Source organism: Rissa tridactyla, chromosome 8, assembly GCF_028500815.1.
Source record: "Rissa tridactyla isolate bRisTri1 chromosome 8, bRisTri1.patW.cur.20221130, whole genome shotgun sequence".
NCBI classification, from domain to species: Eukaryota; Metazoa; Chordata; class Aves; order Charadriiformes; family Laridae; genus Rissa; species Rissa tridactyla.
In genome coordinates, this window is record NC_071473.1 from 8,199,428 (window position 1) to 8,222,045 (window position 22,618).

Here is a 22,618-nt window from a genome sequence, read left to right on the forward strand (position 1 = left end):
GCGTCAGCTCGTCATCGGTGGGGCTTCCCCAGGCCCGCTCCGTAACTAATTGGTGTGACGGGGAATTAGTTGCACTCATTTGCCTTTTATGCCGTAGACAATTACTGGAAAAAACAACCAGCCTGCCACTACTCCAGCATCTAAAGACGAGGTAGGTGTGGGTGGTCTCAAGCCCTGGGCGTGCCACACTGTCCCAGTACAGGCCAGCAAGTGCCAGCGCGGCGCCGGCAGGGACGGAACACCATAAAGATCCCCATGGGCCAGTGCTTTATGGTCCTCTCCCATGTCCTATGGTCCTGTGTTCTGGGGGAAATGTGAAATATTTTGTGACCAATGAGATTTTATAACAAGAATAAGAGCAGGGATGATTACCTTTGGTGATTATCCAGGGGAACAGGTTGTACCTTTCAGGATTCGTTATGTAAACTTGGGTGAGAAGGTCTTAAAACACAAGGGAGGAAGGTGCTGCAGCAAGAGGCGTTGTGAAAACAGTGTGATTCACCGTGGCTCTGGCCGGCACCTGCATTCAGCCACGCTTCGCGCTGATCGCATCTTCCCTGGGACTGCGGCACGTTCTAAATTGCGGGTGAATGAGTCGAGTGAACACACACGTTTTTCCACCTCTAGAAACAGATTCGGACAAAGTAGAAGGCGGAAGGTGACAGAAGTCACCCCGTATCAGTGTGGTGGATGGGGCTGGGCTTGTTCAGCTGCCTGGAGGTTCGCTCTCAGGCAGGCAGGAGGCGGGCAGGTCGGGGATGACACTGGTTCGTGTCACTTGACCTGACAGGGGCTTTGCTGGCGAGTGTCCCCTCCTGTGCTTCACGTCCCGCTGCTTTTGGGAACGCTGCCTGATGGCAAGGCTGCCAGGGCGAAAATTCCAACTGCAGTGGCTCAGGGCATGGCACCCAGGGGGATGCGGCACCCACCCAGCTCCTTCGGGAAGGGAAACTGAGGCAGAAGCATAAGACTGGGAGAGCCGAGACGGTGCAGGAGTGTTACAGGAAAGTGCCAAAGCACAGGTGATGATACCAGAGAGGACAAAACCCAGGAACATGCTGTCCGCGGCCCCGAGGGTGGGTGCGTTTCCCTGTTTATACCTTGGGCTGTGTTGCAACCGGGCCGGGGAGCAGCGCGGCTGCCGGCTCAGCGCCCCGAGCCTGGGCTGCTCTCGCCCAGGCCGAAGGGAAGAGCCCCGGTGCAGCACGGCCGGCTGCTGTGGGAACCCGCTGCACGGCATTCCGCCCTGCGCTGCAGGGATGGCTGGCACAGCTCCTGCCCTCTGCCACCACCGCCACAACCATCCCCACCACCACTGCCCCCATCTCTGCCGCCACCGCCACCTTCACCGCCACCACCGCCACCCCAGGGCAAGGCTGTCCTGCGCCCCCACTGCTCAGGAGAGAGAGGAGTGGGATGAGTCGGATGGCTCCTCATGTGCTTTGGAGTAGGATGAGCAGATGAGTGGGATGAAAGGGATGTGGGAGAAAAGCCTTTGCTTTGGGGACAGACAGAGAAAGAGATTTCATAAAAAACCCAAGGGATTGGGGTGCTGTTGTTGCCAGAAAGTGTCAGTCACAAGAGAAAAGCGCTTTGGGAGCGATGCGGTTGGATAATTGTGCTGTTGCTTCAGCCCTGTGTTGAGGGCTGCAGCCCTGTGCTCATTTTGGGAGCAATGGTGTGGCCGGCAAGCGCAGCCTGAAGGCCGGCAGCCCCCACCCAGCGAGTGGCTGAGCAGAGCCCGGTGTGTGCCCAGGGCTCGCGGGGCCGGCCGGGCCGGGCTGGCAAGCGCGTTGGTTGGCATGCGGGCAGAGCTGGGCGGGCGCGCGTGGGCGTCTGGCAGAGGAGACGGCTGTTGCCGTTGCTGCCCTGGGGACCAACGCGGCATCGAGCCGCCAGAGATGTTGGGAGCGGTGGGGAGAGCCGGGACCAGAGCTGCCCCACGGCCGGAGCTCCCGACTCCAGGCTCCCGGCTCCAGGCTCCCCCTGCACAGGAAGGAAGTCCGATTTCTCAATGGGATTCTCCTCCTTCGTCCCGGGTCACACTCAGCCCCGACTCTCACTCTTCCCGGAGTTCGTCAGCCGTGACCAGCGCCGCCTGCCCAGCCCCGCTGACAGCGTTACCCGCCGGTGCTGGCAGAAGCGAGGGGAATCTGCAATGAGTCCACACCTCCCGGTCCGTCCTGTTCGCAGGGAGATGCCGGCGTTGGGATTAGTGCCGGCGCCATGTCACGGCATGCCACTGCAGAGGGCAGCTGCTGCAATCACGGGTCACCCTCTGACTCACGCTTGCCTGAAACTGCTCCGGTGCTGCCACAGCTCCGGCCTGTGCTCAGGATGCTCTGGCTGTCGGCAGCTCTCCCAGCTGCTGGAAAACGCTTCCGCAAAGCGCCGAGCACAGACCGGGCAGGTGGGGATGGCTCAGCCGTGGTGTCTGGCAGTGGGGAATAGCTCCAGGGCCACATGGTGCTCCCTGCCCTAGTGTCACCTGAGAGGGGCAGAGGGACTTTCAAGCCAAGGCAATGATTTTGTACAATAAAGTACCTTCCTGCCGGCACCCTCCGTATCGCATACCCAGTATGAGCCCCGGGAACAGCACTGGTCTGGGGCTCTCTGGCCGCAGCCTGGGGAAGTCGCTGCTGCGTGTTGAGAACGCCTGTTGCTTTAGTGTGTCATCCATGGGCTAAACGGGCTCTGGTGGTAGCCGCGGCTGCTGCTGGTGAGGCAGCACCTGTTCGGGAGGTAAAATTCAGATACCCACGATCTCCAGCTGTGCGTTCCAGCCTCCCGAGAGCTGCGCCTTATTGCGGGGCACAAGCGGAGGCTCAGAGCCCGAAAGGGTTTTCCATAGGCATGTGCTGGAGATGCCTTTCCCTGGCCCAGCCCCATTTACATTAATGAGGCATTTAAGTCCCAAACCTGTTTGTGGACCACTGCAATGTCACCCAGGTGGAAGGGGGCCCAGGCAGCCTTTAACCCTGTCGGTGCCGCCTGGCTGCATCTGCCGGGAGCAGCCTGGAGCCTCCAGCCCTTCGCTCTGGGGGAGGCTGGAGTCGTCCCTCCAGGCCGACATCCCCGGGGCTGCTGCACCCCGTGGGGCTGGGGGTGGCGGTGCTTGTCCAGCCGGGATTGGGAGGGGGCCGGGCTGCGTCTCAGATGTGTTTTCCAAGGAATCTGTGACATTGTTCCTTGTCACCCCCTGGGCAAGATTTTCATCCAGGTTGACCGGGAGACTGGATGCTCCCATTTTTCTCTTGACTACCAGATGAAATTTTGTCTGATAGGGAAACCACACATCCTTCCTGGATTAGGCTGTCCTGTCTTACAGTCACTTTTGTGCTGGCTGTTCGTGCCGAGCAGGGAAACAGGCAGAGTCAGGGTGAGAGTCTTGTTTTCCACCCAGGAAAAGCCTTTGCCCAGCAGTTTTGATTCTTGAAAGTACTACAGCAGCAAGTCCCACTACTGCAGCTGGGGTTTGCCTCTGCACAGCTCGCCCTTCTCTCCACGATTTTCACGGCAGGTGTTATGCCAAAGGTGCCGGGAGCACTGGGAAAGCCTCCGGCAGGCGAGGCCAGCAGCGGGACTGGTGCCTGCTCTGTAAGTGCTTCCACCACAGCTCAGACGAACCAATCTCCAAACTCCTTGGAGCAGGACGAGAGCTCGCAGAGCCCTTGTAGTGCTCCTTTTTGGGGCGGGGTGGGGGGGTAGCTCAGGACAGCTACAGAAATCGGGCACCCTGACGAGCAAAACACCTGAGCTGTTCGGATTGGGTTTGGTTGGGAAGGTTTTGCTGAAAAATACAGATTTGTCTGTTACAGGGCAATAGCGTATGAAGTGAAACAGAGCTCGTCCTGGGTATGGCCAGCAGACTCCATGACGGGGTGTATGGAGGTGTCCGTTCCCCAGCAGGATGGGGAAGGGCCGGCAGGCTCTGTGCGTTTTCAAACCCCATTTCAGTCTGGGCATCACTTGCTGGGAGAGGCATCAGTGTTTTCCTGCCATCTGGCAAACCTTCTCCGTGCAACTGGATTTTCCTCCTCCTCAGCACCCCCCACACCACCCGGCAGCTCCTCTGTCAGCCACAACTTTCTCCCCTCCGGTGGCGGCAGCTGCTGCTGGGAGCTGCGGAAGAGCCGAGCGAGGTTTTCCCACTGCTCCCAGGGGCTGGTCCCGGCGTGCAGGCAGCCTTTCCCCATGAGTCAGCGGCACCTGCCTGCTGCAGGTTTGTTTCGACACCTCTCCCCAGCCCGTCCTTCGCCCCAGCGCTGAGGCAGCGCTCTGCCTGCGATGCTGCCTGCACCTTCACCGCATTTTCGGGTACCGCAGCCGCTCCCCTGCCGCCCCGCGGTGCCGGGAAGCCGAAAGCCATGGGTCTGCAGGGCCGGGGCCATCAACATCCCCACCAGAGAGCCTGGACGCCATGATGGTGGCCATGACCAGTAGCAAGAGGCATGTCTGTCCCAGGAGGCGAGCGATGGGCTGCCGGCAAGTGGGGGGCTGCTGACTCAGAGCCCTGCCTGGGGCTCCCATCACACATCACGAGTACTGTCCCCATGGGAAGAGACCAAGGTCCCCACCTAACCCTCGGAGCAGCAGCTGCAGCAGCGGAGGAGGGGATATCGCCAAGCCACAAATTTTATTGCCTGTTGTTCCCATAAACTCCAAGCTGAGTTTCTCAAACGCTTTGAGTTTATGATGTTTAGTGTGTGTCAGACCTGGTTCTCATACTGTCCCAGGTAGTTTGCTGTGTCTAAGATGACTCAGGACTTCAATAGAGTTCAGTATTTAATTCTCAATGAAGTAATCCGTTTCTGTAGCTACTCCAGAGCTCTTTCTGCCTCCCAAGGATGATTCATCCAAGGAGAAAAGGTGCTGCGCCTGCCCTGAGAAGTAAATGCAAAAAGCACCTGCGGAAAACCTGTGCTTTTCCAAAGAGTTTAAAGCAACTGTTCATGCCAAAAAGCCCCCGGCAGGACACACGTCCCATGTTATCCACCAGAGAGGCCCTACAGGCACGCTGCAGGGGAATGCTTTGCCCTCAATCAAATATTTTCCTTATTAGAACTGCAGTTATCGGGTATAAAGTTTGACCAGTCAATACACCTACTTTCTTGCAGAATTAGCACCACTTGGTTTATTTTAAAAGGCTTTTGTTTTGCTCTGGAAAGCCTTTAAAAATGCAAGGCTTTCTGAAATCACCACTGGTTGAAGCGTCGTCTGCATTACAGCTCGCACCGAGGTCTGGCTCTGCTCTGCTGCAAGGCTTTGTCTGCCTTGTGAATTCCCAGGGAAAGATCCGGGATCCAGCCTGCGGCATCCCTGCGACACCGCTTCTGGCTGCCACCGTGATGGGAATGGTGGCCGCTGACGAGCATCGAGGACGCGGCCACCCTTGGAGGCCATGCCCCTTCAGCCCATCCCGAGCTGTGCCGGCTGCTGGTGCCTTCCCCAGCTGCAGGACCCAGGTGCAGTCGATGCCCCGGGCAGCAGCTGTGGGGGCTTTCCTTCCTTTCCAGGGGGGTGCCTGCTGATTTAACCCAGCTGCTGGGGCTGTAGGGCTGCTGGGAGAGGGGCAGAGGCACTTGAGCAGCATGAGAGGAAGAGGAGTCCCTGTGTGAGCAGTGGGGAGGGTCCTGTTCCCATTCTGGCAGCGAGGTGAGATCCCACAACCCCTCCTGGGCACTGCTGTGAGCAGCAGCGAGCAAGCCCTGCAGTCCCTGTGGAGAGCTGCAGTTTGTTGAGCACCCTTTCCCACACGGGTACAGGCAAGGAACAGAAGAATTGTGGTAGGTCCCCCTTTGCAATGTTTGCTTGCTTTTCTCAGGGAGATGTTTTGTTGCCCCCCTCCACTGACTCCAGTGTTCATAGGAGGCTGTGCTTTGTAAGAGACAGAGCCAAAACTGACCCTAGCAACTATCTGTGTGAACGTCTTTAGGTGCTACTGAGCCAAACCAGCTCCTATATAAAGAAGCAACAAACTGGAAAGAAAGGAGCTTATTGTAAGACACTCTCTAGCTCTGAAGTTTGCTGTTATTTCCACCACTGCTGTAGTCCTGACAGCTCACACCTGCGATGCCAAGGGGAAGGTGGCCCTGGTGCGCATGTGCCTTTTGTAGGGTACCACAGTGTTTTTTCTCTAGGCCTGTTGCAAATGGGGCAGGTCTAGCGTAAGGAGTGCCGTTATTAGTTGGTGCTGTGTCAGAGGGGTGATGGGGACAAGCAGCGGTTTGTTCTGAGCACCTCACCTTCGCGCGCTAGAGAAGGGGCAGTGGGGCAGAGAAACCCTAATTATCGCTTCTCCTCTGTTCTCCAAGGAACTGTCTGGGGACACCTGAGGTTCCAGCATTTTTGGTCACCTTGCTGGCTAATGCTGCTTTCTCACCCACTTGCAGCCCTGGCTCTCCCAGCCAGGTGGAGCAGCACCCTGCCACGCAGCCCCTCCTCGGCAGAGGAGCCCTGGGCGCCTGGCTGGGGGGCGCAGTGCTGCTGAGCACCTGGCAGCCCCAGGGCAGGCACAAGCAAGTCCCATAATCTCTTGAGATGCCTGGAAGTAACTCGCATACTGATGATTTTAAAAAAAAAAAAATAAAAGAAGGCAAGCAATTATTAAAAAATATATCTTTATTTTTTTCAGTTTATCAGCTATTTAAATAATCCAGATAAAATATGTTTTATTGCACATTAAAGAACCTTTCTGGATTCTCACTGTCCTATATAAAATAAGCTTATGTAGAGAAAGGAAAAGACAGACATTCTTACTTAGACACACACACACTCTCAATCGCTCTTGCTCTACAAAAACCCTAAGCAGCCAACCTGGTGTAGGCTATATTCATCCTCAACGTCTATACAGTGTGCTCTGGGCAGCTAAGAATTGGCTACGGCAGGAAAGAGGCAGGCGCAGGACTGGGGGCAAGGGGAGAGGTGTTGTCACCGCAGCTGGGTGCCCCTGAGGTCTCCCCACAGGCAGCCTCTGCGGTGCAGGGAGGGACCGGCATGGTGCAAGTGGCACGGCTCAGTGCACTAGAGGCAAAATGCGGGTGTTGAGGCAGCACGGTGGAATGGAGGGGGTGTAAGCGAGGTGGAGGACGTACCGGTGGGGGAGAGGTACCCTCTGGCCACCTCCCTGCAGGGCTGTGTGTGGTGCCCAAGGCAGCTCCAGCCGCTGCTGCAGCCTCGCGTGGCTCCGGCCCTTCCCTGGGCCCTGCCAGCTCCAGGGTGGTGAACTGGGCACCTGCAGGAGGGAAGTCCTTGCCTGGGGTTGAGCAGGAAAAGAGCAGCCACCTCCCTTTGAGGCTTCTGGGAAGTCACGTGGGGCCGAGGCCATGCGCTGCTTAACGAGCTCCTCTGAGGTTATGTTTAATGGAAGGCTTGAGCGATGTAAAATGAAACAAGCTTGCAGAGCGTGCAGCTCATTATTGCAATTCGAATTAGATTTCATGCCCTTTTCAGATGATTCTTTTGGGATGACTTACATTTTCCTACTTAAGCTCTGTAATGACTTCCTCTACAAGCACATCTATAGCTATCCTAACTTTCCACCTCAGAACAAAGAGCTCCTCAGGCCACCTTTGGAATCAAAATTCAAGTTGAGAGCTTTCTTTTTATCCTTTTTGTGCTCTTCCCAAATCTCTGTCATTCCCCTTCCTACAAATGTCATGCTGTGTTCCTGAAAGCCCTGGGTTTTTCCCACAAGTCAAGCCACACAGCAGAGAGCAATTAGCATTAATACTCAATGTGGCATCAATCTTCTGCTGTGGAGTAATTCCTGCCCACTTGCAATGGGGTGTGTGCAGTTGGTTGCTAATGTATGCCTCTGTCTGGCAAGACATCCCAGCTCAGCGCCACATCCTGCTCCAGCCGTCTCCTGCAATGATTAACTTGAGAACTGATGTTGCTTGAAGTTCCTAATGTCTCTGAGCCCTTGGCTTTTGTGTCTGAGCTTTGCTCAGAGAAGCTTTGACTGCAAGTTCAATCCCTGAATAAGGGTCTGACTCAACAGCCCTTCAGTGCTCGTTTGGATGCGTGCCTTTCACCCCTGGACGCGTGGGCCCAGCACCCACCTCTTATTTTGGCACCTGGATGGGTGGATAAATAAGCATCAGTGTTGCCCAACCTCTAGTGTATCGGGCAGCTGCTCTGTGAAGGCAGTCTCTAGCCGCAAAGTGCTGTAATTAGGGGGGGGAGTCCTGGGTAAGGGGTTGTCCTGGGGCAGCGGCAGGCGGAGGGCGGTGTTGAAGGTGGGCAGGTCCTCATCGATGCAGACTGGGTTATCGTGGCCCTGCCTCTCCAGATCGCCAGCCTCCGGTGGCTTCCCCGACCGGTCCCTTTTTCGGTCATTCCACCATTTCTTTGCCTTTTGCCATTGGCGCCGCATTACGATGGAAAGGGAATCAATGAAGAAGACCTCGACGATCTCAATGACGCAAACGACTGAGCAGCTCATCCAAAGGCCCAGCTGGCCTCCGAAGTTGGAAAGAAGAATGACAAGCTGGAAGAGAAGACAGCACAAGGTTATCGGCTCCTGCGGACACTGGACGTGCATCCACAGCACCGTTATGGCATGCAGGGAGGCTGCCCCAAGCTGGGGCACCCAGGGTTTGCTGTGAGCGCTACCAAATGCAGTGGGCCCTTCCTCTGCTGCTCAGAGCTGCGCTGACTGCAGGCAGCCCAGATTGAGATGGGACAATTTGAAAAGCGGCGCCAGATAAAAGGGCTGCAAAGAGCAGGACTGGGTGCCCTGGGGTGCATCATCCGTGGATGGTTTCCTGCCCCTGCCTGGATGGGACCACTCCCCCAGCCAGATGAAAACTTCCAGCCTGTCTGGGAGGAAGAGCCGCGTCTTCCTGGGGCTGACCGGGGAACTGCTGCGCTCACGTACCGTGTTGGCAGGATTCTCCGAAATGAATCTCTCGTTCAGGTCTTTGTAAAACACCATGAGGTTTGCGAGGTCCGTCCTGAGAGGAGAAACCGAAGGCAAGCTGAGGTTTAGTAAAACAATAACATGAAACATACTGAAAAACTATGCAAATAACCAGTTGGACCAGTAGGGTTGGGCTGCTCTAAGGGAACTTTTTTCCCAATTGCCATCATTAGGGCTGCTGAGATTATATCGGAGCTTGAGGTGCAAGCTAGCAATGGACTTACTTGTTCAGTTTCTTATTGATTTTTTGCCCTTTGTCCCAAGAGAGAACTCGAAGCATCCAGTCCTGGAAAAAATACAGAAAATACTGCTATAGCTGTGTGCGCTTCTGTAGAAACCCCCTGGAAAGGGAGCTCATGCTCCACACCTCCTCAGACCAGCTTGGGTGCCAAAACCGAATGTGAATGATGGGCCAGCTGTCCCTGAGGGGATGTCGCAGTTCACAAGCCAAATTTTAGTTTAATGGTCAACTCCTGGAGGGGAAGCCCTGACCTGGACACTACAGACTGAGCCTCTGGGAGGAGCGCCATTGAAGTGCTAGCTAATACCCCAGGGGCCCCCTGCTTCTGCACTGAACCTCTGGGCTTATTTAATGCCTTGTTGTGCCGTGCCGCAGGCAGGGCTGAGCGCAACTAGGAACTGACCTCTGACACGGTGGATGGCCACTGGGCGATGCTGGTGGTGAGCGCCCACTCCTTGAAGCTGGAGAGAAAAGCAGGCTGTCAATTGTGAGCTCCAACTCCCACGCACACACAGCATTTTACCTCTGGTTGTGGGTAGGACTTACCTGCAGGCGTCTTTGCAGATTTGCTGGCAGCCCAGCTGCTCCTTCACAAACTTTTCGTGCAGTCTGTAGTAGCAGTACACTGCAAGAAAGGAGCAGGACAATGAGTATGAGAAGCCAGGAAGAAAAACAATGACTTTTTGCTACCTGTGCTGGAGTGGGGTTTCTGGAGTGCAGGTGGCCTTTGTGGCCATCACCTTCGTGGTGGGGATAAAAAGATTTACCCTATAAATATTGCAAAATACTCTTGAGAAGTGGCTCTCACTTGCTATAGGCGTGAATAATTGCCTCACCTGGTCAAGTCCTCCACTCAACACTTCAGTGGTGTGGTGTGTGCAAATGACAAGCAATTAGGAAAACTGTCAGAAACAAGTCAATCTAAACAAGAGAGGCAGTTTCAGGCTCTGCGGTATGGGGTCTTAAGTAGTCTAAGGGAGATTCGCCTCTTCCTAGCATGCTGTCTGGCTTGGATGGGTGCTGGGTGCAGGTAGGGCTGTGCCAACTGGGGACGGTGCTGTGGAGGGATGTGGCTGGCAGTGGGTGGTTGAGGCGCGTGCAGTGCAGGAGGTGTTTGAATACTTACTCCAGTTGGGGTTTTTCTTGTAGTTGCAGTACTCCGCCCCGGCAGGTAAGGGCTGTGCGTACTGGGCACAGCCACATGAGTCCACCATGGCCTTCTGAAAGCAGGAGTGCAGGCAAATCTGGGGGACATAAACAAAGAGCTGGTGTCTAAGAAGCACAGGCCACTGTGCTTCTGCAACGCTAAGGTTCAGGCTCCAATGCACCTAAAACCATCCTCTGTTTATGACAGTAGCAATAGGATGGGAATCCCATTTCCCTGGGCCTTCAGGCTCTGTTGCTAGTGAATACAAATACAGGCAGAAAGTGTCATGGAGGGTTTAGGGTCCAGTGCAAGAAATAAGAATAAAATCCTCTCTGAGGGGGGGTTCTGTGAATGTGCCCATTTCCCCTATAGCCATCAAAAGCTTCAGTGTTGCAGTTGCTCCTTCTATAGCTAAGGAGGCTTTTGATGTGCCATGGCACATGGTCCATGAATCAACAACTAGGTGTGAGAAGTGACTCACTGGTGAACATGGTCACAGCTTTGACCAAATTTTGTTGGTACATATTTGGAGACCTGAAGTTGCAAGGATTAATAGGGCAGTAGAGACAGTGTTTTGTGCTAAAACACTTAATCGGTTTGAACAAGCAGGAACTGAACTTCTCTTTTGGAAATCTCACTCGTCAAGCCTTTTGGTCCCAGTCCCAGCCCTTGTTAGTCCCAGTTTCGGTGAAGTACTGTTATTAAAAACCTGACATAATGCCTGTGTGATCCTACCTGGCAATACATCACAGCAGGTTTCGGGTATAATACCCCATAAAATAAAAATCCAGCTTAGGCACAGGCTTTGCAGTAGGCAGCAGCTAATACAATTATAATTCAAGGGGAGAGTGCCAGAACAACTGACACTCTCCAAGAGGACCCAATTACAAAAACCATGTAAAATTAGTGGAAACTTACTCTGCAAACAAACATCCTGCTATCTGGATACTGATTAGATGGTATCTGTTATTCTTGGAGTCCTAAAGGTCACAATTTCTGGCTTCAAGGGTTACTAAGCTGCAACATTTACTTGGCCAATATTTTCCAGTCTCACATTGCTTGAAAATTGCCTAATGAGCTAATGTTCTCTCTTTATCTAACAGGGTGCCTAAGGGAACTTCAAACATGAACCACTTAGGAATAAAACTTGGATTTTAAAAAGTGCTGTGGCATTTTACATCAGTGGTTAAAAGCAGCAACCCTGTGCCTGGACTGCTCAAAATCTCAGATTCTGAACTACGCGATATCGTAGAGCTTTTTATAAAGGTAGCTTTCAAGCAACTGATAAAAACAAATGAAACGTATTTACCTGGAGTGAGTAGCTCTTGTTGTAGAGATTTTCTACTGGTATGTCAGCACCAGTCTCCGTACAGTCACTGTAGGGTTTGCTCAGCTTGCGAGACCGAGTCTGAGAACCAGAAAAGAACAAATCTTGTTTTTTGGAGTTCACAGAGAAATCAAAGTATTAGGCGGCAGTTCATCAAGATTCTGAAACTGTAAGTGATGGGGCAGGTTTGAACAGCATGTTTACCTTTTGCCATCTCAAGTGATTTGTCAGTCACTTGTCAAAACAAGGGCTTTTTTTGTTTTTAATATCCATTTCCCAAAGCACTGCTCCGGCTGGATTATCTGCTCTCTTCCTTGAAAACCTCTGCAGGAACGCAGAGATGGTGTAATTGTAACAGTGAGGACTTTTCAAAGCAGAGTAACTTGTGCATATGTTTTCTATCATTACCAAGTCCTAGAGGCTATGCATCATTTATCCTGGATGTGTGTTTGTGTTTTGAGGGAAGGGGGGTTGTTGGTTGGGGATTTTTGGGGATGTTTTTCTTTCTGAAGACCAACACCTTCCCGAGCTGTTGTTGCACTGGCCGCTCCTGTTCCGTGGGTAAAACAGCACTTCAGGCTCTGCTAGTGCTCAGCACCTCTCTAAAATCACTTTAAATCAAATGTTTATATCTCCTTCAGGACTTTTTCCAGGTACTGCTTTGACCCTTCCTCTCCGATGAATGCTAACACCTTTTCCTGTTCTGCAATCTCTGTCTGGAGAAAAGAGCTCTGAAATGCCAAGTGCTGCGCCTGCAAGGTCTGCTGAAACCAGGGCTGGGAGCCCCCAAATTCACTAGACCTGATTCCAGATACGTTGGCTGCTTCCTGCAGACTGCCTTACCCGGCTCAGCCCTAAACCCTGACTATCTTTCTGCAGTAATTATCCACTTTATAACAAAGAAAATGGCCTGAAACCACAAGAAACATGATCCATTTAAGTATCCATTCACCTATCTTTCTCTACAGAGTTTAAAATTAGGGGCTGATCCTACAAAGGATCAATTTAGTAGGAACCTGAGAAACGCCTGCTTACCTTTAAGACACTGACTACAAATCTAGAGGTTACTGAGGTCAAACCTGATAGCGAGCATTACCATTTTTGTCTGCAGCAATGGAAGGCTACGGGCATTTACGGTGCACGTCAGCTCTCTTAGAAAGATGCTCAAATCTCTCTTTGGAGGGAACGCAGAAATAACATGATTTCAATATTAGAGATGGATTACTTCTGAAAACTGAATGAAATCAGCTTTTAATATGCTTTTAACTTCTGCAGACAACCTAATGCCAGGACACCTGCCCCTGTCTGCTGCTGTATCTTCTAGCAGATGATAGATCCTTTCTATAGATTTTTTTGTTGTTGTTGTTGTTGTTGTAGCTTATACTCCTACAAAAGCTTACTTGTTCATTCAGGTACCGAAATAATTTCCAAACTAAATATTTAACTAAAGCACTGAAACTCCTACCAAGCAATGCCTTGTTTGCATTCCAAACATCTTGGAATATTTTTGGAGGCGGGGGGGGGGAAGTCCTAGTACACAGCAGAAATACATAAGCGATAACCTAGACACTGACGTTTGCATTTGGAAAACAGCAACTGCCACGCTCAAGCCTGTAGCTTGAGCCTGTCCACTGTGTCCTCCTGAATATATTTGGATGTGGGTACAAGGACTGATGCAGCACCTCGGTGGTGCAGTCCTGCCAGATAATCGTAACTCCCCCTCCACAGGGTCTCTGGAGTCTTCCGTTACTGGCAGTACAGTGATCACCAGCTTTTGTTTTGAGCCTAGAAATTGTGTCCGGCTTCTATTTTGGCTGGTACATTAGGATGCAATCAGATTGCTTCCTCATGCCAAATCTTTTAAACATAGCCACCGAGATAAGCTCAGTCTTGTTTTTTATACTATGTGCAACAGTCCAAATCTACTGTGCCAGGAAAATATTACATTAAATATTGAGACTCTGCCTGCAGTGACTTTCTCCTGCACAGTGTAATAGTTATAAAGGAAATAGTCTTGTGAGACTTTTGCCTCCTTTACACCGTTCTGGTTCTGATACCTTCTCCTCGCTTTTTGTTTGCCAGGTAGCATTTATCCCCACTGGTTAGACCAAGCAGTTGTTGCCACAGCTTTCCAGACAGCTGGAAGATAGTTAACTATTTGCGCATTTTAAAAACCGTCAGTCCTGTTTTTAATGTCTTTTCTAATGCGTGGACTATCTAGATCTGGCACACCCAGCCAGGGCAGATAAGCAGGCTGGCTGATACATTTGACCCAACCATCAGTGAAGAAAAGGCAGAACTAAAACGCTCACTTAACAGCCCATCCAGATGAAAGAGGAAAGTCTGGCTTGCCAGATGGCACTGCTTTCACTTCTCTACCACGGAAAGGAGCCCCTTGGGTCAAAAGCCTCCCCTGCACTACACTAATTGGGGAAATCTGGAGCTTCAGCCCTCCCTGCCCCTGCTGACAGCAAAGGCAAGACACTTCACTGAGCTACCAAAGGCAGAGTCACTGCCCACAAGGTTTTCTTTACAGCGGGGATAGCAAGAAACCCAGCAAAACGACTTACACCCACAAAACAGTTAAATGGGTTGCTCTGCAGCCGTCTCTATGGACCTGACCCTAACGCGGGTTACCCGCAGCTCAAGCTCGTTCTCTTCCACCCCCGGAACCTGCGTGGGATGCAAACCCGTCTGCTTATTGCTAAAGTGAAACAGGTCACTTGACAACACGTTTCTGTGGTTTGGATTTTGCTGTGAAAACAAAACAAAGAAATCCCCTGGAAAGCCAAGGGGTTGGAGAACAAACAAAATCCCGGTAGCCGTTTGGTTTATGAAGACCTGATTTTCCTACAGTCTCCGTGCAAAAGGAAACTTTGTTGAGAGAAGCGCTACCACAGGATTTTCCTCGGAATGCTTCAGCTGCTCGTGTGAGGTATTAGATGCCCTCCAGCTACTGGCTACGTTCAAACATCCCATCGGTTCACATTTACATCTGTTTCAAGGAAAAGGCACCCTGCAACTGGAAACAAGATTGCTGTCACTCACAAAGTGCATCCCTATGGAGGTGGCTGCTGCAGTCTCAATTTCTGTGCCGATGTCTTCAATGAAGGGATATTCGTTTTGGTCATGGACGATGATCTTGGCTCCTGTTGATGTCACCAGGAAGGGGTTGTAGTCTGCTTCATCTATATACAGAACAACTTGCAATCCTGAAGAACAGAGGCCAAGGCAGGAGCAGAGTTACACCAGAACCCAGAGACATTTTTTTTCTGGTTAGGAAGGGCAACACAGTTTACTTAATATTATCTGGCCTGAAGCAGAACTCTAACAACCAAGCAAAGCCTTTGCAGTGCTAGACTGAGACACTTGCAGCAAGTAATGTCCCTCCACAGCCCCAAGTACAGCAAACAAATAATGTCTTGGTAGAACGAGGCTGAAACTTACTTTAAAAAGTTATATAACTGGGAAACAGTAATTTCAGATGGAAAACATTAGTGATGCAATGATATTATCTTTGTATTCTCTGGCAATAGTTTGCACTAGTTCAAACAAGCATTTCCCCAATCAGCTTGCACATCTAGAGCCAACACATCAATCACCCTCCAGTAGGATCCAGTTCGCTGAACCGCTTGTTATCTAACAGTTCCTCTGCAAACTCGGTTTCCTTACCGTACTCGCTGCCTCCAGTCGAGGTGCTCAGGATCGTCCCGTTCTCTCCACTGTTGAAGGTATAGCAATTGCCATGCAGCGGATGATGGAAACGAGTGAAGTGCCTGAAAGAAAGAAAATATTGTTACATTGCCCTCTGCAGTTTTAACTGACTGTGGGAGAAAATCAACAGATTTAGGCTTTTTGTTTTGGCACAGACATAGCAAGACTGGATTTTTTTTTTTTTTTTTTGGCAAGCAATTTATTTTGCTGAAAAGTGTGGGTCTTTTTCTTGAAACTGCATCATATATGATCTGGTTTAATAGCATCGGAAAATTAAAAGTTTAGGAGGCTTTCATGTGGGAATGGGGGCTGAGGGGGTGGAGAAGCGGATTTATAGAACTAGCAGGAAGGTGGCAGTGGAGGGGACGGAGTCCTCTTTCATTCAACAGCCAAGCGTCTAAAGGAACACAAATCTTCATTTTTCAGAAAAGATGTCATAGCCACCGTCATGCAGGGGAGGCTGAGGACACACCCTCGTGATTCAAGCCCATTCATGTCTTTCCTGTGAACATCTCCTCCCACTTCAGCAAATGCCTTCATTCCAAGAAAAGATGTTATTTATGCATTTGCAGGATTACAGACCCAAGCAAAATGCCTTCAGTAACGATTCAGCGATACCTGCTAAATTCAGAGTTAGAGCGCAGCTTGCTTTGCGCATGGCAGTGGGGAAATCGCTAAACCTGTGTACAAGTGCAATCTCATCCCCACAACTGTCATCCGCAGTAGGAAGGGATGTCACTCCTGCTACCAGGACACACAAGAATTTCACTGCCACAATCATAAGCAGGTAGATTTGATCTGCCAAAAACCATGGGTTTATCTGAAGTGTGGACAGCAGAAACACTAAGATGAATTAAATTAAAGAGCGTAATTAGAGTTCATGAAGATGCAAATATTTGCTTCCATTTAAAAATGGAAACGGTTCCTGCTGGAATTCAGCAAATACCAAATATTCAATGCCTATGTATCATGTACTTGGAAATAAGCTGTTAAACTGGCAGGTATTTTCTGTGCACTGACCTTTTGTCACAAGATAGGCCATCAAAGAAACATGTCAGCAGAAGGTCATCGGCAGAATAACTCAATTTCTCTTTAGTCTCCAGGGGAATTTGTGCCATGATGTTCATGTAATGCAGCTTGTACCATTCTTGGATAGCATTAACACCAGAACTGAATGTATAAAGTGCACACTCACTGCTGTTGTTTGCATCGCACTGATAATTACAAAGGGGAAAAAGCGTTTCAGATGAAATGAAATTATGTATTCTACAAGGTATGTGTGATACTGTTTCTCTTCCACAGTAATAAGCAGGTATGAAGTTATAGTGGCAGCAAGGGGACAGAAGGGCATCAAAGACTTTTCATTCAGGGCTAAGAGATACGATCTAATGTTTCAGGCCCAAAGGAAAGGTCATGGAGGGCACCAAGTCTATTTGAGTAGACTTCAGGAAGGCACTTCTCTTCCAGAGAGCTGGAGATGAATCTGCAGGCAGCCACGGAGGCATGGCAGAATGGGCAAAAGAGCAGAGGGAGCGTTATTCACTCTAAAGCCACCTAAGCAAGCAATAAAACTGGCCGGAGGGATACCAACCCAAAACACCCCTTTACTGCCCCACAAGGAACTTGCTGGCCAAGGAAGAGTGACACTCACCAGCTGAAAGCCGATGATATCATTTGAGTCCCCGGAGTTCACTATGGACGAATCCTTGTGAAAGACACTGCCCTCTATTTTCCTCTTCTGGCCACTGCGAAGGTCAGTCGCTGTCTTAGAGAAGTCCTCAAACTTCAGCAGAGGGATCTGTTTGAAGAAGTCACTCCCAGTGCTGTTCCCCTCATCCACAGACCGGCGCACCTTGGACTTGCCCTCTGAAAATCCGTAGAAAGTCTCCAAAGCTTTTTTTGTCTCTTTGTCCAATTCAGATAAATAGTCTTTCATGGAACTGTACCTGCATTAGAGACAATGTGATAGAAAGTGACATCTCATCTCACCTCACCACCTAGATGCCGAGTTTTGCTCGCTGCGCTGTGAATCTCATCGCTCAGGGCAGAATTCTTTGTCGCAGACTCACATTGATCTCTCTTTCTATCACATCAGTTTACATTGGAGTGGGCAAATACAGCTATAACCTCGGAGAGATCTCAGAGCAAGGACCATCAGAAGCAAGGCAGACTGAACTACTGAGAAAGCCCTCACAGACTCCCAAGCTCCTTGAAGGTTGTGTTAGCAAGCCCGAGGAGGCACAGCATATGGAAATACAACTTCTGCACCTGTGCCAAGAGACACGGGAGAGCTGGATCTCTGGCACGGACTGGGGTGGGTAGCTGGCAGCAGAACACACATCAACGTAAAGTGTAATTTGGCAGGAGAAAAAGTATTGACGATTGATAATGTCAAAGCAGCCTATAAGGGAAGAAAGGGGCCACAGAGGAGTGACAAATATTCCCTGACCGTTCTTCAGGAGACAGCGTTGTTTATAATCCTGGAACTTCAGTCTTAGGAAAAAGGGAATTTGAAGAGAACCACAGAGCCAACCAAGGACTGTCTGGAGCAGAAAACTAGATCGACCGAGTCTAGCTCAGCAGGCAGCAAGCGGAGGGTGTGATTATAATCCACATGTGTCTGAAGAGCATCAGCACAGAGGTGGATACGTTACTCAAAGTGCCGTAGAGGGGAAACCCCTACTTGGGAAAGACTGCTGCTGACTAAAGCCTGGGAAGGGATTTGGTGCTGGGCTGGTGAGGGGATGATGAACTCGCCAGGAGTCCCTGGTGGCTGGTGACCACCCTGTCCTCCCCGCCAACACCCGCTGGCCGCCCGGCACCCCGTGCCTTACTTGTAGGGGTTGATGTTGCAGATGGTGACGGCGGGGAAGGGCAGCTTCTGGAACTGGACGGTGACAGAGACCGAGGCGCTGTAGTAGTTCATGAGGAGCTCGGCGCACTGCCAGAGGATCAGCCCCACGGCGCTGAGGGTCAGCAGGATCCAGATGAACCTGCGCAGGCGGCCGCGGGAGACCACGATGCGGCGGCAGCCGTGGGTGTTGGTGTTGAGGCAGTACCACCGCATCAGCTCGCTCAGCGTCGGCGCCTGCGGGCCCTTCACCGGCAGCGTCCTCTTGATGCGGGCCGTGATCTTCTTCCCGGGGGCCATGGCACCGGCGGCACCTGCGGAGGGACAGACAGACCGGGCGCATGAGCTGGGGTCCCGGCGCCCTCCCTCCGCCTCACCGCCGGAACTGCCACCGCCCGCCCCCGCGCTGACAGGGCCCCGGCGCCGCGAACCGGCATGTCGTCGTCCTCCCCCCTCCTCCCCGCCTCACCTCGGTCGCCCTCCGGGTCCGGCGGGGCCATGCTGCGTTCCCGGCCCCGGCGCCGCTGCCGATGGCGCGGCGGGCGGCCGCCCCGCCACCTACCCCAGCCGGCCTCCCGCCCCGCCCCTCCCCGCCGCCCGCCCACCGCCCCCGCTCCGCAGCCGTGCAGCGCCGCCCCACGGCGGGGCTGACAGGAGCGGTGGGGCCGGCCGGGCACCCCCCGCCTCCCCGGGGTAGAGTCCTGCGGGAGCCCCGTGGGTGGCAGGGCGCGGTGCCAGCCCGCTGGCCGTGCCACGGGAGGGGACGGGACAGTGGCGGGGCGGGGTCCCGGCCGCCCCCCCTCCGCCCCGCTGCCAGCAACAAAGATGGCGGCGCAGTGGCGGCGCCTGCCCGCCGCTAAGGTGGCGGCGCGGTCAGGTGACCGCCCGCCCCGCCCCGCCCGCTGCATGGCGGCGCCGTGAGGCCGGCGAGCCGCGGCGGCTGCGGCCCGGCGGGCGGGCGGGATGCGGCGGCCGGCGGGCTGAGCTGAGCGGCCGGGCGGGCGAAGGAGGGGGGTGGGATGCGCGCTGCGCCGCGCAGCCATGTCGCGGGTGAGCGGCCCCGGGCCGGCCGGCAGCGCCAAGGAGAAGCGCTCCTTCAGCAAGCGGCTCTTCCGCGGGCGAGCGGCGGGCGGTGGCGCGGGCTCGGCCCCGTCCCCCGCCGCCGCCCCGGCCCCTTCCCCGTCCGGGCGGTCGCTCGGCGGGTTCATGAGCCGAGTGCTGAAGACCCTCTCCACCCTCTCGCACTACAGCAGCGAGCCAGAGCCCCGCGGCCCGCACGCCCCGCGCCTGCCCCCACCGCAGGCTGCCGGCGGCCTGGGCAGCTGCTTCCCACCGGGCCCGCCGCACAGTCCCGAGCCCCCGCCGCGGCCCGCCGGCGGCCCGGAGGCCGTGCCCGGCGTGGCGGGGCTGCGCAACCACGGCAACACCTGCTTCATGAACGCCATCCTGCAGTGCCTCAGCAACACCGAGCTCTTCGCCGAGTTCCTGGCGCTGGAGCAGTTCCGCGGTGGGCAGACCCCCGCCGCCGCCGCCGACGGCCCGCCACCCGCCCCCGGCGAGGTCACCGAGCAGCTGGCGCAGCTGGTGCGGGCGCTCTGGACGCTGGAGTACACCCCGCAGCACAGCCGCGACTTCAAGGTGAGCAGGGCGGCCGGGCCTCTTGGAGCCCTGGCTGCCGGCGGCGATGGCCGCCTCATCTCTTTGAGGTGGGAAGGCCGAGCGCGAGGCAGCCACACTGACCAGGCCTTGTCCACCCGGGAGCAGCATGGAACCAGCCCTCGAGTGCCCTTCCTCCTCCGTGTGGGGACAGCACGGCACCTCAGTGTCCCTTGCCTGGCCGCTGCGCTTGGGGCTGGCCTCCGTGCATCACACTGGCCATGGTGTGGGGCCTTGTTGCTGGTCCGAGCGCTCACACGGCGTGAAAAGGCCTCGCCAGCTGCGCACTGGTAGCTCTGGAGAGCTGCTCCGCCATCCTTCAGGAGAGGCAGACCCCCAGCCACACGTAGTCTGGCCGAGTGACGGCCTTGCGTGTCCTCACCATGGCGGCCACCCCTCGGCTCTGCAGTTGTCCCTGGGGTGAGCACCTGTAGTTGGGATACTGCCGCTCTGTCTTTCCTGACGGTGTTGAAAGCTGGCTAATGCCTCTGCTGCTTTTTACTGGTGAAAGTGTCCATTTTGCTGTTTCATACCTCTGCCGTGCTGCATTTAGAAAAGTTGCGACTAATTGTTGTTGCGACGCTGGAGCTGGGAGTGTGCACAGGAGGAGGAGGAGGAGGATGCTGTTGAGAGGTGCGATTCCCAGCCTCCCCGAGCACATGGGAGTTTGGGTTGATTTAGGGAGCGCGTTGCAGGAGTACAGGATTGTAACCTTCTGCTCGTACTAGGTGGTGGGTAATAACGTGGCATTCTCCGTGCTGGAGCCCTCGCACCGTGGTTTGATCCGACAGTGCTGTCTTCTGCACTGCCCTGCTGCCAGCAGCGCGCCCACCCTGGGAGCTGTTGTAGCAGAGCGCATGGCTGTTGCACCTATGGTTTAAAAACGGTCTTGCAATGCTTTTGGATGAAATAAGACACAACTGTTTTAAAAGTGCTCCAGGCCTACCTCGCTTCTTGAAACAGTAAGGGTGTTGTGAAGTTTTGTTGTAATGGTGATTCCCTGGCGTATAAAACTGCTTGACTGCGTGAAAGAATGAGGGGGTAGGTGGTAGCTTCCACACCATTAACTTGAAGACCTTTGCTTTAGGGGAATTTTTCTTGCAGAGTGAGCTGGAGAGGGGATGCATAGATGCATGAAAATTCAGCAAGAATGTAGTTCACACGTTCTCTGTCTTCAGATGGGGTGCAGCAGCAGGTAGAGACTGTGGGTACCAACGTCTTCTCTCCCTAAGCGTCTGTTGGCTGGTGGGATGTCAGGGAGGCTCCTCTGAGGTGTCAGCGGTCTTTGGCACCCTCAGTTGTTTGGGCTGACACACAACCAGCACCTCCTCCCTTTGCTTCTCCTGTTTCCAGGCAGCTGCATCCGCCCTCACCGCAGCCGTATGGGGGTATTCTGTGGGGAGCCCGGCTGTTTGCCTGTGGAGCGAAGGCGCCTGCCCTCTCTCGAGGATGCCTGGCACTGGGTAGGGACCGTGTGTGACTCTGGTGTTTTCAGAAGTGTTTATTGATGGAGGAGCGCTTGGAAGCTGATCTGCTCAGCTGCCGTTTCCATGCATCCAGCACTGGCAGTAGCACTGGGCACTCGCCTTTATCGAAAGCCTTCACCGCTCTAGAGGCGTTCTGGCAGGAGAAGAAATTGTGGATTTCTTCTGAGTAATAAGAGAAATAAAAGGTTGGGAAAGCAGAATTATTGTTTGCCAGTGTAAGTGATAAAATCAAAGGGGAAAGCAGACCACTTTCTAGGACAAGAAATGCTGTTTATGCAGGCCTGCAGTAGAAGCGTTCAGATAAGAGTGACAGAAGGAGGAAGAGAAACAGGTCTGTAGATTAAATTAAGGCCATGTTCCAAATTAGTTTGGTTTTTTTTTTTTAGAGTGGAACTTTCTTTGCTTATTTGCAGGCGTCATTAACGGTAAGCGAATGCTTTTCTACTTGTTGATGTAGCAGGAGCCCATCAATCTTCTACCTGCCAGATCCCCTGGAGGTTTTTAAAAAGCATCTGGCTGTGGGGGATCTTGTCCCCGTAGGTCCTGTTCACTGCTGCACAATGTCAACAGCCCGTGTCTTCCTCCGAAGGACTTTGTCATTATGTCAAGTACTTGGCTGTTTCCTTACAGGGGTCAATTACTTTTAATAGTAAATTAACGCCTCTAAAGACAGTTAAGTAGCCTGAACCTGCTATTAAATTCAGTGTTCTTAATTAAAACTTTCTTCAGCAGCAGATTTGCACAGTTAATTTAAAGATGTAAACAACAGGCTTAGATTTGAGAAAGGTGAAGATTGGTGTTTTCACTCTGGAAACTGCTGTTTCTCCCCCAGACAAGCTTGTTTTGGGTAGGGGGTGGAATGTTCCCTGTCTTCATTGCTTTGTTTTTTTTTTTAAGGGTGAAAAGTGTTTTCACGAGAGTCATTTTGCACTTTCACTTCAACAGTAATAGCTATTGATAATAATATTTATTTGGTAGTCAGAAAGTGCTTTAGCCGGCATGCTTAGAAATCCATGTATGTTGGGTTTTTTTGACTTTTTCTCCTCTTTTGGCACTGAATATAATTGAACAAAGACACTTCCTGATTCCTAAACACTTATCTGCAGGCGCTAAGCGTATTTTAGGATAAAGGATAATACTTATCCTCTTGCTCATTCTTATATCTGTAGGCTTTTTTCTTGGGGCAGAGGAAATTCTTTTCTAAGGCAGGGTCTCTCTGAGTCCTTGTGGACAGAGGCCTTTGAGGCTGTGAGTCTCTAGATGCTCTTTACC

General features: G+C 52.8%; 2 protein-coding genes across 2 annotated transcripts in view; one reads left to right on the forward strand and one right to left on the reverse strand.

The window, feature by feature from the left end:
• Nucleotides 1–6,603: 6,603 nt before the first annotated feature.
• SCNN1G (sodium channel epithelial 1 subunit gamma) lies at nucleotides 6,604–18,795 on the reverse strand. Its single transcript, XM_054212656.1, has 13 exons — nucleotides 18,673–18,795; nucleotides 18,187–18,517; nucleotides 17,004–17,298; nucleotides 16,373–16,566; nucleotides 15,311–15,414; nucleotides 14,687–14,850; nucleotides 11,621–11,719; nucleotides 10,291–10,408; nucleotides 9,711–9,789; nucleotides 9,568–9,625; nucleotides 9,148–9,209; nucleotides 8,882–8,957; nucleotides 6,604–8,491 (listed from the first exon to the last, which is right to left on the reverse strand). The coding sequence occupies exons 1-13, from the start codon at nucleotides 18,701–18,703 to the stop codon at nucleotides 8,102–8,104; spliced, it is 2,001 nt and encodes a 666-aa protein (XP_054068631.1). The 5' UTR covers nucleotides 18,704–18,795; the 3' UTR covers nucleotides 6,604–8,101.
• A 411-nt stretch (nucleotides 18,796–19,206) lies between these two features.
• Nucleotides 19,207–22,618, forward strand: part of USP31 (ubiquitin specific peptidase 31) — a 34,814-nt gene continuing 31,402 nt past the window's right edge. The window contains exon 1 of the mRNA XM_054212151.1: nucleotides 19,207–19,841. Within this exon, the coding sequence (XP_054068126.1) occupies nucleotides 19,245–19,841 (597 nt within the window). The 5' untranslated portion in view covers nucleotides 19,207–19,244. The remainder of the gene's footprint in view (nucleotides 19,842–22,618) is intronic.